The sequence below is a fragment of the Podarcis raffonei genome, chromosome 6 (genome assembly GCF_027172205.1).
Source record: "Podarcis raffonei isolate rPodRaf1 chromosome 6, rPodRaf1.pri, whole genome shotgun sequence".
In the NCBI taxonomy this organism is placed as follows: Eukaryota; Metazoa; Chordata; class Lepidosauria; order Squamata; family Lacertidae; genus Podarcis; species Podarcis raffonei.
This window is the reverse complement of record NC_070607.1, coordinates 19,043,390-19,055,054: the sequence shown is the minus strand read 5'-3', so window position 1 is coordinate 19,055,054 and position 11,665 is coordinate 19,043,390. Positions and strand designations below refer to the sequence as shown.

Genomic DNA, 11,665 nt, shown 5'->3' with positions numbered 1-11,665 from the left:
CCATCTTCACCTCTTGGGCTTTGAGTAGGTAGATGTAGTGACCATGACAGCACAGTAGCATCTCATGGAGTAGTGTTTTATTAGCCGAATTCAATATAGGCCTTTTCTGAAGGAGACAATGAATTGCGGTTGTCAATGTGTTTGTGTATCTATTTGAAACAGTGTAATTCATAAAAAAGGACACGGGTGGCGCTGTGGGTTAAACCACAGAGCCTAGGACTTGCCGATCAGGCCGGCAGTTTGAATCCCTGTAACGGGGTGAGCTCCCGTTGCTCAGTCCCTGCTCCTGCCAACCTAGTAGTTCTAAAGCATGTCAAAGTGCAAGTAGATCAATAGGTACCGCTCTGGCAGGAAGGTAAACAGCATTTCTGTGCGCTGCTCTGGTTCGCCAGAAGCGGCTTAGTCATGCTGGCCACATGACCCGGAAGCTGTACGCCGGCTCCCTCGGCCAGTAAAGCGAGATGAGCACCGCACCCCAGAGTTGGCCACGACTGGACCTACTGGTCAGGGATCCCTTTACCTTTAATTCATAAAAGACATGTCCCCTTGTAACCTGAGACCTGGCCATTTACAAATGGAACGTTGATGCAAAACACAGGATCACTTTTGACCTAGTTTTTTCAGATGTAACTTAAAAAACACAACTATGAAGGATTACCTCAGACTCCCACCTTATGCCAAGAGGACACAACTGCACACAAGTCCTCTTGTACAATGCAATTAGCTTGCAGGGTGAATGGAACAGGAGGCAATCAGCTTCACTGGCATCTCATCAGTATGTGATGAAAAAGGTATACCCAAAGCACTACATTGTAACACAGAACAAGCTACACACAAACATACAAAGAGCATTTGCAGCTAACTGTGCCAGGCCAGCAAACACAATTTGTACATGAAAACACTTGGTCCAGTTACACCACTCTATTCAAGACAGAGAATAGATTCAGAGTTATACCTCTCTACTCAAGATAGGATACAGAAGGAGAAAAATGAGATTTCTAGAGGGCCAGGACATCAGTGGACATTATAGGTATATATTCCTCTCCATGCAGGATATAAGTTATGCAAAGGAAGCTGATCTGTTTGCCTATTATGTTTATCCACCAGGTGCTCAAGGTCACACTGAGTAAAACAACCATAAAACCAATCTTGCAATTAAAAGCCCTAACAATCAATTTAAAATGATATTAAAAAAGCAGCAGCAATTAAAAATAATCACTATTGGACAACCCAATCAAAATCTAAGTGGGAAACAAGAAGGTTTTCACTCACTAGTGGGGAATCTGCACAATTTATAGATTGAATAACTCAGCATTCTTGGCACAATTTTTTTTTAAAACAAACAAATGGAATATAAAAATCAGGATGTACATAGCTCTGGCCTTGGTTTAGGGTGGTGTGAAGGACTTGGTTCAATGTTCTCAGTGTTTAATTATGCAGGTGGTGGTGAGGAACTTGTTCAGAAGCCACGTTGCAAATGGCAGAGGAGTTGCTGTGGCCTCTATAGATGCTGTTATGCAATCCCTGCATGTAGTTTTTTTTCCAAACACACTTAGATGTTCAGTATTCACAGGCTTCAGTGGCAGGCTGTACCCCTGCTGTACATATGTTTTGCTGCACATCTGCAACGTGCAAAGACATTGCTTCATTGGGAAACTTGCAAAGATGTCTGACAGACTGCACTGGGGGGAAGGCTCAGGGGGGACACACCTATGAACATCCTACTTTGCAAGCATCCTTTGAGCCCACAGAGCACTTACCTGTCTGCAAATGTCTGAAAGGAACTGTTGTTTTTGGAATTTCTGGGAATTAGTGGTCATTTTAAGGGGGTTACAGAAGATGGTTTCAAGTACTCAAATATTTATATTAACATTTTCAGTAAACACATCACCTTGCACATTTTTGTAAATAAACCTTGAAGGGCAAAAAAAAGACATCAAAGTTGTTTCACTTTCCAATTTTATTTGTGTAGCCGTTTTATATTAAGATATTGTACAACATAGATTTCCAAACAAAGAGTACAATTCCTTGTGCAGAGAGTGGGTGCAGAAAGCACAACAAATATTATTTGGAATATTACAGTACAACTGAGTATAAGGCAGCAGAAAATTATACATGTTTTGGTTATTGATTAATACATTCATTTCAAAAGAGTCATCTACACAAATGTCTATTTTCCATGAGTGCTGAAAATAAAGTTAAGGCATTTATTAACTCGTTATATATAAGTATACACTGTCAGAAAGATTAGCCCTAGGTGACACCGAGTAAGTTCTATTTTACTCTTATCAGGAAGCGTAGACTGGCCTTTGATTAGAATTGAGCTTGGATAGAATGAAGTTCCAGTGAAAATAATTCCACCTCTGCTGCACCTGAACCTATACTGTCTGCGGCTAGCTTTCTTTCGACTCTTTTCCTCAACCCTTCCACTTTCTGATACCTGGCAAGGAACCAGGCAAACAGGGTAAGATGATTCGGCAGACTGCCAAGCCATCCATCCGCCCTGCCACTATCTTCTACACACATTAACAAGCACCAGGTTTTGTAGAAGCGAAGTCACATAACTTCATCTCCTTTCCACTATCAACTATGAAGGGAGCTAATGAGAGCAAGATGAGATATTGCACAGATGGAGGGAAAACCAAAGTGTGAACTGTAGCTTGTTCATCAGTTTTGACTGCTCCAGTAGCATTTAAAGGAAGACATGCTTCTGCTTGTGGCTGGCGATACCAACATGGGAAGTTTCCACCTTGCCAACCTGAAATATATAATGTCATCCTTCCAGTGTTACCAGAACAGTGCAAGAGAAGGCATGCCACTTCTAGGGACTTATGAATAGGTCTTTTTCTTCCCTAGCTTTTACTGCAACTTGTTAAGTGGGATTCTCATATTTACCCTTTGGTTGCTTCCAAGTCCTAGAAGCCCTGGCAAGCAGAAGAGATTATGAACAGGCTGCTCAAGCGATCTATTGGCAGAGCTATCTTCATTACATTGAATTTGTGCGGCGTAGCAAATCGTTTTGCCATTGTAGAGTGCCTGAATGGCATCGGTGCCCAACCTGACCTTCTTAATATGACGTAAGCTTACCAAGCATCTCATCAGAAACGTTCTTTTTGCTGGCTTCTGAAATCAACTTAATTGGTCCTTCGACAGAATGCATCTTACATTATCAACACTGGAAGTATTTCTTTTATTGTTATTATTTTTTAAACACCTTTATTCTGTAGGCATATTAGCTTAGCAAGCTTCATAATTATCGCCAACACTATTTTCTTCTAGAAGCAGGTTTTGGCTTCCCAAAAGCATGCATTTTGTAATAAAGGTACACATGTGAAATTTACAAAGCTGCAATTTGTGCCACTTACTTGGGAGTAAGACCTACAGAATTCAGTGCGACATCCGACTAAACATGCAAAACACCTGATGAAAATCATATTACTATGTTAAACATAGCAGTCTTTCTCCATCGGACCTGTAAAATGACCTAAAAGTAGGTGGAGGGAGATGGGGTGAAACAGACTTAATGAAAGGCTGGAATACTTTTGCATAGTAGCAATTGGCAACGAGGATCAAGAGGTTGTCCTATGCTCTTTTTAGCAAACCTATTTTTAGCCTCATTCAGGGTGAAAAAAGAAAAGTATTACAGATCATCCTAACGGAAGTGTTCATATTGCATTCACCTTCTGAATTTTGTAGGCTAAGGCAGCAGGATTTCAACTTGCTCAATCATGGCTCCATGCAAACCCATGTTGTGCTAGGACCCCGATCTAGGAGACTGGGTGCACAGTGGATCCCACTATTGCTGTGGACATTCAAGTGGCATGACACGAACAATTAAAAAAGCTCTGGATTAGGCCTGCCTAAATGGTGTCCACCAAGCCAAATGCACCCCACCAACTGTGCACAGGAACCCATGAAGGGAGTTAGTAAAGCTTTCCGTTTTGCTTCGTGGTCAGGAGTAGGGAGATCTGGCCATGCCGTGGCGTGGCGTGGCTGCTTGCTGCTGTTGCCACTTACTCACTGCACCCACGTCTCCCCACAGATGCATCTTGCCCAGTGGTGGAAGGCAGCAGTTTTGATTACCAAAGCCAAACCTGCCTTTGGCTCTGCTCCGTGTCAGGCGACTGCCACATATCAGATTCTCCAAAATACCATGCCTGGCTTCACTGTTAGGCATTGCCTCCTGAGGAGTGCAGGTTGCACTTACATTTTTCTTTATTATACATAGTTTTCCGCTGATGAGCCTAACTGCACATGGCTGCATGGTGAATTAGTAAAATTTGTTGGTTTAATGTGCAGAAAAAAATACTGTATGGCTTCTTGTTTGTTCTCAGAGATAAATGTGTCACAGTGGGATTAAAATTCTACCTGTCAACTCCTGTAACAACCTACTTTGACACGTCATAGATTTGCAGGCTGTCCGGTCAGGATTTTAAAGGACTATGTAAAACAACACTTGTAGCTACAACATAATACTTCCATGCTCCACAACAAATACCCCGTTCAGGGCCTTGAATGTTTATTCAATTAATTATGAATTTCGCTTTGGAATATAAGCTAATGCAAAAAAAGAAAGAAAGAAAGAAAAGAAGAAAACTCTCTTTTTAAAATCTCAAGTGAACGTTTTCGGGGAACAAAATACCCTTCTAAGACACATAAATTATTTAGGAAGCAGATGTCTGCATTGTAACGGACAATTCATATCAATGACTGGCTGCCACAAAGATTGCCTATATCCTTTGAAGCTTCGACTCTAGGCAGCCAAAACCCATTCCTGTTGCTGGTTTGCAGTGGTGTAAAAAGGAAAAGAAAAGAGTCCTCTGATTCACGCTGGGAGCATCAGCGCAATGAGAAGATGCCATACTTAGGACATTCCAAGCATTTGGCCATTTTATATAATGTGTACCTTATACTGAATGTTGCTGGGTGTAAACTAGCCCAGCCTTCCCCAGTCTGGCAATATCTGCATATTTTGGACTACACCTTTCATCTGTCTCAGCCTGGATTACCTTGTTGGCTGATGGGACTTGTCCCCCAAAACATTAAGCGGGCACTAGCCTGGGAAAAGCTGAACTAGCCCTTAAAACTAAGTCAATATATAGCATGAAAGATTATCTGGATAAATTCAGCCCAGATTAGGCACTTTGTCACTGATATGACGTGCTTAGGAATCGACCACTGAATGAAAAGGGATTTGGAAATGCTTAACTTTGTGGAGCGCCATCTTGAGACCTACAGATTGTGGCAGTGATGCTTTCAGAATCCCAGGCCCTGTACAAATACACCACTCTTTTCTGTTCGCCCAGAGGCTTGGAGCAGCAAGGCACAGCATAATACAAATACATGATATCAAGTTTTAGGAGCAGGGGTTAAGGTACTGTACAAGGATTTTAAAAACAACAACAGCTGACCAGATTTATTCTTTTTTCAGTGTTGGACAATTTCTGAGGAAAAATAAAACCAATTCTTTTTCACATTCAGCAGCTGCATCAAAGCTCAACAGCAAATAAAATGGTTTCCATCTACATTTAGCTTGATGAGGAAAACCGTAAACGGGAAAATTCCTTTTTTAAAAAATAAAATAAAATCCTATTAATTAATTAATTGCCTCTAGGGAAAAGGAACAATATATTCACTAATGAACAATAAATTCACCAATTTGTGCTGATTCATCACTTCCACACATTACTGAAAACAACAGAGGAGCAGTTTCAACAGTATTCCTTTAAGGAGTCCACTGTTGTGCTCATATGCAAAACCGCAACTGATACGTAGAGCAAAATATTATTCTCATGTAAAATCATTGCTCTTTATGTAGAAGTATGTGTGAAATTGCAGCTTTCAGAAGTCAGAAAGGATTGCCGATTTTCTTATTCTGTCATGTTTAGAACTGTTCCATGTTTTCCATTAAAACATTTTTATAAAAAAAAATTACTTCATTTTAGGTTATTAACTCTGTGACAAAACTGCTAAACATTCTCATTGCATGTAACTAAACTTTAGGTGACGCAGACAAATGGGAGAAAAGGTGGAAGAGGTTTTGCACAACAATACTTGAATGATTCCGGTGGGTTTGTTGTTTTTTCCTTTCTCTTCATAAGCTGCCAAGTCTCTTAGCTGGTGGCGGTATGTGCATGCATACGTTTTGCTACATCATAAACATAGGTGATGTCCGGTCGCTTCTCTGGATCTGGGTTGATGCACATATTAACTAATTGTCGCAGCTAGGGGAAAAAAAAGAATATTATGGACATGAGGAACAAAAAAAGAAAAGAGAAAAGCACTGTGTGACAAAGTTATTAGGGCCGTCCTTCTCTCCCTCCTCCAAACTTCAATTAGGAGTACTGAAAACTACAATAGTGTGGCAGTAATGCATACACAGGGGTGTGGGGGGCATTAGGGGAAGGGTAGTACTTCCTTCTGGGGTAGTTTGTCCACCTTTGATCCCCACCCTGCACTCAGTCCTAACATGTGGCTCCTATAAGCTGTCAGCATGTGACAAGTAGCCACACCCTGGGAAACAGCTTTGATTGGCCAGGTCAACCAGGTGAGGGTAGCTGTTGCGTCTCAAACCCTCAGAGTTAGGGACTTTTCCCTACATGTGAAGAGAAGCTCTGGTGGTGAGCGGATGAGACCAATAGTGAGTCCAATGGTCAAGGCAGCGGTTTCTACACGTGCTACAGAGGAAAGTGAGAGGTAGAGGTGGGGCTCATTAACCTGAGAAGGTGGCCCATCTAAGAAAAGGATCCTAAACCTCTGCCACCCTGTGGGACATCTTTGGGAGAAGAACAGGCTAAGGAGTAAAGCCTAACAAATCTGGAATGGAGTCCCTAAGACGACTGCATGGTGCCTTGTACACTTCTTTCCAGCAACTTCTACAGCCAAGCTGGTGTCAAATGTATTGCTTTTTCTTTTGGACCACATCGGCAAGGCTGAGAGGGGTGTCTTGTTGTCTGGGCAGCCCAGAACCTCCAAGCACACTGCCCAAGCTTCAGTGTTGCTAACACAATGGTTTGACTTCACTCCTGTGCTCCATTGTCTCTCGAGACAGACAGATGCCAACAACAAAATTCATACAACAGGGGTGGCTACCCTGTGATCCTCCAGATATTGATGGACAACAACTCCCAGCAGTCCCAGCCCACATGGGCAATGACTAGAAACCATGGAAGCTGTAGTCTAATTACACTGAAGGGCCACAAGTTAGCCTCCCTGGCAAACCAGTATATATTACTATAATCATTGGTATTCATTGAGTCATAGGTGTTAGAGCCACTTATTTACTCTAACTTGTTTGCCTTAGAATAAACAAGTTGGAAGAGACCCTTCAAAGGCCATGAAGCTTTGTGGCCCAAAGTGTTATGAGCTGAATTTTCCCTTCAGTTCCTCTGGCAAGATTCATATGTAACCTGGTCATGTCATGTGAAGGACTCAGCGAGGGATTCCTTTATGAGCAACATATACTGAACAACCAATACAGTCCCACACAGATAAATCTGATTCCACTACCTGCATGGGGATGAACTGTGCCCATGGTTTTTAATATACTATATATTAGTATATAGTATATTAGTATATATTAGTAATATACGTATACTATACCTGGCTTACTCCCAGGTAAGTTGGTGCAGGGTTGCCGACTAAGACGTACTAAACACAAGGTACTGTTGCAAGGTCAATGTGTGTGGGATGCTTCAAATTCACTTCTATATTAATCTCACAATGGAAGTCACTGAAAAGGAAGCTGCAATCCTATGCACACTTACCTTCAAGTATGTCTCACTGAACTCAATGCATGAATAGGATTGCATTCTTAATCTCTTTTTTTTTCTTTTACCTTGTGCCTAGCATGTGGAAAACTTTTATTTCAGATATATTAAAATGGGACTCAAGACTTCTATGAAATCAATTCCACCCCTCACTGCCCCACTTTCCATTTTCAACGTAGAGTTGCAAAATAAAGGAACAGTCCTATGGGGGTGCATGTTCTTTGTTATTAAGAGTGCGCGTTCAGTTTAAGTGAGGCTTAACTTCAAAGTTCACAAATCCAGAAGGAGATGACCCAAGATGCAATAGGAAAGCTACATGATCTGCCACAGGAAGATGCAAGGGGTTGGTGATATATTGCAGCCGACAAGAGCAGTGTATTAGTAAGCTTAGCCAAGAGGCAGTCAATGGCTGAACGCTTTGCAGACTGCTTACATGGCAGGCAGGCAAGAGGTTTCAGCTCCACAAAGAGAACCCTTTTGGGCAGATCCTGAAGGAACTTTGTAGTATTTCATGCATGCCACAGGTATTTTATCTACTGGTGGGCTGCTGCTTGTAGGCTGCTATGCAGAAGAGGAAATATATATGTGTAAAATTAATGTTGTAGGACAAATTGAAAAGTGTCAGGAGTTCCTTTAAAAAAAAAGGTAAAGTGTAAAATTATTTATTCATAATTATTAATTATTAATGCATATCAGGAACGTTTCCTATAATCTAGATAGCCTAAGTCTGCAAGGGGAAGCTGTATATATGTATATATGTATATGAATGTATTTATTTCCTGCTGATCAAGATGGCTGGTTTATGCTGAAGCAGCAGCACGGAAATGGAAAAAAATAAGCCGCTGCTTACTCCTATTTTGAATATCTTAAACACGGACTTGGGCTGGGGATGAAGCTCCAAACCTGGCATCTAAACTGCAGAAGAAACTGAGACTTTGGGTAGATGCCATGAGCTCTACAGGAGAGAAAGTGATCGAGGCAGACTCCCCTTAAATCTTTCTAAGTATGAACTCTGAAGTATTTGTCAAAGCTGAAAAAAATGTCTCCCATCCTATTGCCCGAATGCACGTTACTTCCATGAAGCATCTTCCCTAAAAGCACAAAACACAGAATGGCAGAATGTTCTTTTCTGAGGTGTGTGGAAAAAAGACTTCTTGCTGAATACGGGATTGCAGTGCCTTTGCCTATTGTCAGGCATATCCATTTCCATAAAGTCGGGAAGGTTCCCTATTTAATATGGAGCTAGTAGCATCCATTGCATTCAGCTGACCTGGGGGATGCTAATGTGAATTAGGCTGAGCCGAGATGTCAGGACAGCAATATATTCTAGTCTGGTATGGGATGACCAGCATGCTCTACGAAAGGCAGACTGGGACAGTACCTAAGACTGGGAAGGCTCCTGTTGCATCTCTGAGCAGCAGTCTCCTTCGGCTCGGCTTATTCTCCTTAACCTCCTCTGTGAACTTAGCACAATGACAGTATTTTGCCTGGAGCTTAGCCTGGTAGTGGGGAGCAGCGGGACACATTTCTTTTTTACTTTAACAGGTTTGTCAGACTCCAAGGGTGGGGGGGACTCAGTGTCCCTCAAGTCATAAAAAGGGACCAAAAAAAAAAAAAGGCTGACACAGGCAAGCCAGTGTTTGGAAACGCCTGCGATGGCAGAGAACTTGGATTTAAAGCAGAAAGAAACATTGCTTATTCCTAAGCAGAAGGTATTCACCTAACGTATTACTCCTTAAAAAGATGCTACTGAGGGTCTGGTTTCACCCTCCCCCTGTCAGGCAGCAGAGGAACCAACCCCCACGGCAGGTTGCCAGAAACGGATAAGAAAAGTCCTTACCACCTGCTTTTTATTCAATATTTACAGAGAGAGGCTTGGGAATGCAACCTTTTGGAATAATGGTGTTGTCCCGAGTAAATCTCCATGGCCCTTCTCTCCCACGAGGGGGTCAACAGCACCGCCCCCTTGACGGTTGCCGCTTAGGGCCATCTGTCTTTGAGCTCTTTGCTCTCCTACTTTTAAGGCTCTCCGGGTTCTGGGAGATGGCGGGTCTGGAATACTTTCTAGTGGTAACATGTCAGGCAGCTGCTCCGGCTCTGCCTCCTCCTCCTCCTCCTCCTCTCCCATTATTTCCCAACATTTCCCCTCATCTTCCTCTGAGCTGTGACCTCCCACAAACCCCTGTTGTAATGTCTTCTTCTCAGGAAGGGTCAGATTGGGGAGGCGGTCTCCATAGTTTCTCCTCTGCCCAGTCCCTGACACAACTTTTACTAATATATGAAGCTGCCTCATGTCAGGCTAGACAATTGGCCATCTAGCCCCAAACTTTCTATTCCAAGTGACCCTCTTGGGTCTAAGACTGAAGACACTGCCATTCATGACAGAATGGAACCTACAGGGCATTCTGCATGTAACACATGTTTTCTATCACTAAGATGTGCTACACACACAGACAAACACACACACACACACACACAGAGAGAGAGAGAGAGAGAGAGAGAGAGAGAGAGAGACTATTTTGTCCACTCAGGATGGGGAGGGGAACAACTTCTGTAGGGATTTGTGAGTTATGATATTGTGATTAGAGACTCTGCCTGGAAAAAAAACCAACCTGACATTCAGAATAGTAATTCTTAAGAAACTCTTAAGTTCTTAAGAAAACCATGCCCATCCAGGGGAGAAACATCATGTATCTTCATTAGAAGCCCATTGAACTTTGAACCAATACAAAAACAGAATATTGCTGGGCATAAGAAGAAAGTTTGCCTACTTATATTCTCACCAGTACAAGTGTAAGATAAACTTATATTCTCACCAGTACAAGCGTAGGATAAACGTCTTGATCTGAAGCTAACAGGTGTTTGGCTACATACTTCATAAGGGAAAAAATGTTTTGAATTGAAGACTGAGCCAATAGTCACATACTTATAAGGGTCAACGCCAAAAATGCAAATTCAATGCCAGAAGTAATTGAGAAAGCAAATGGGAAACTACCAGTAGTGCAATAGCCCAATGCAAATCTGTGGAACGGCCATACTTCTGCTGCACAATAGTGTGCACAGTTCTGGTTGCCACATCTCTAAAAGTGACACTGTAGAGCTGGAAAAGGTCTAGAAATGCTTAACCAATAACATCAGTGGGCTGAAGCATCTTCCCTTCAAGGAAATGGTACAATGTCTGGGCCTTTTTAGGTTAGGGGGGAAAGGAAAGTAATGAGGAAGGCATGACAGAAGTGTCTAAATTTATGCATGGTTTAGGAAACATATATAGAGGTAAAAGTTTTTCCCCCCCTTTCTCTTATAATATTAAAACTCTGCGCCATCTAATGAAATTGAATAGCGGGAAGTTCAGAAGCGGTGAAAGGAAGTGCTTCCTTAAAGAGCAAATGATTTATGGAACGCATTACCACAAAATGTGCTGATAGCCAGTATGGTACCAGTTCTTGGTCTGCAATATCTGGAAAGGGATGTTGCTTGTGGACTTCCATCTTAATGTTGCTTCCATCTTAATGTTGTTATTTGGTTGGGGGGGAGTGATGTTGGGAATATCTCTCTCTCTTATGAGCTCCATTATGCCCTCAAGACCTTTTATGGATGATTTCTGCTGGTTTTATGCTGGTGTGTTTTATTGTGTTTGAGGAGCTGGTATATTACATTAACTGTATTTATTGTAGCTTTAAAGGTTTTCTGCAAGTCTCTCCTTGAAAGGATTTGTATCCACCATAAATAAGCTGGTTGGCCACTATGGAAAAGAAGAATCTGGACTAGATAAACCTTTAGTCTGATTTAACAGGGTTTTGTGTGCTCAAGCAAGATCACCTCCCGCCCCTTGCAGTTTCTCCAATATGCAGCTAAACCTCACCTGAGCAGAGTTGGATGCCTAATCACACAAATGC

At 42.1% G+C, this 11,665-nt stretch overlaps 1 protein-coding gene across 4 annotated transcripts in view; it reads right to left on the bottom strand.

The window, feature by feature from the left end:
* Positions 1-1,942: 1,942 nt before the first annotated feature.
* Positions 1,943-11,665, bottom strand: part of NEK7 (NIMA related kinase 7) — an 83,303-nt gene continuing 73,580 nt past the window's right edge. For all 4 annotated transcript variants that reach the window (XM_053391496.1, XM_053391499.1, XM_053391495.1 and 1 more), the window contains one exon: positions 1,943-6,224. In XM_053391496.1, coding sequence (XP_053247471.1) covers positions 6,114-6,224 — 111 coding nt within the window. In that variant the 3' untranslated portion in view covers positions 1,943-6,113. The remainder of the gene's footprint in view (positions 6,225-11,665) is intronic.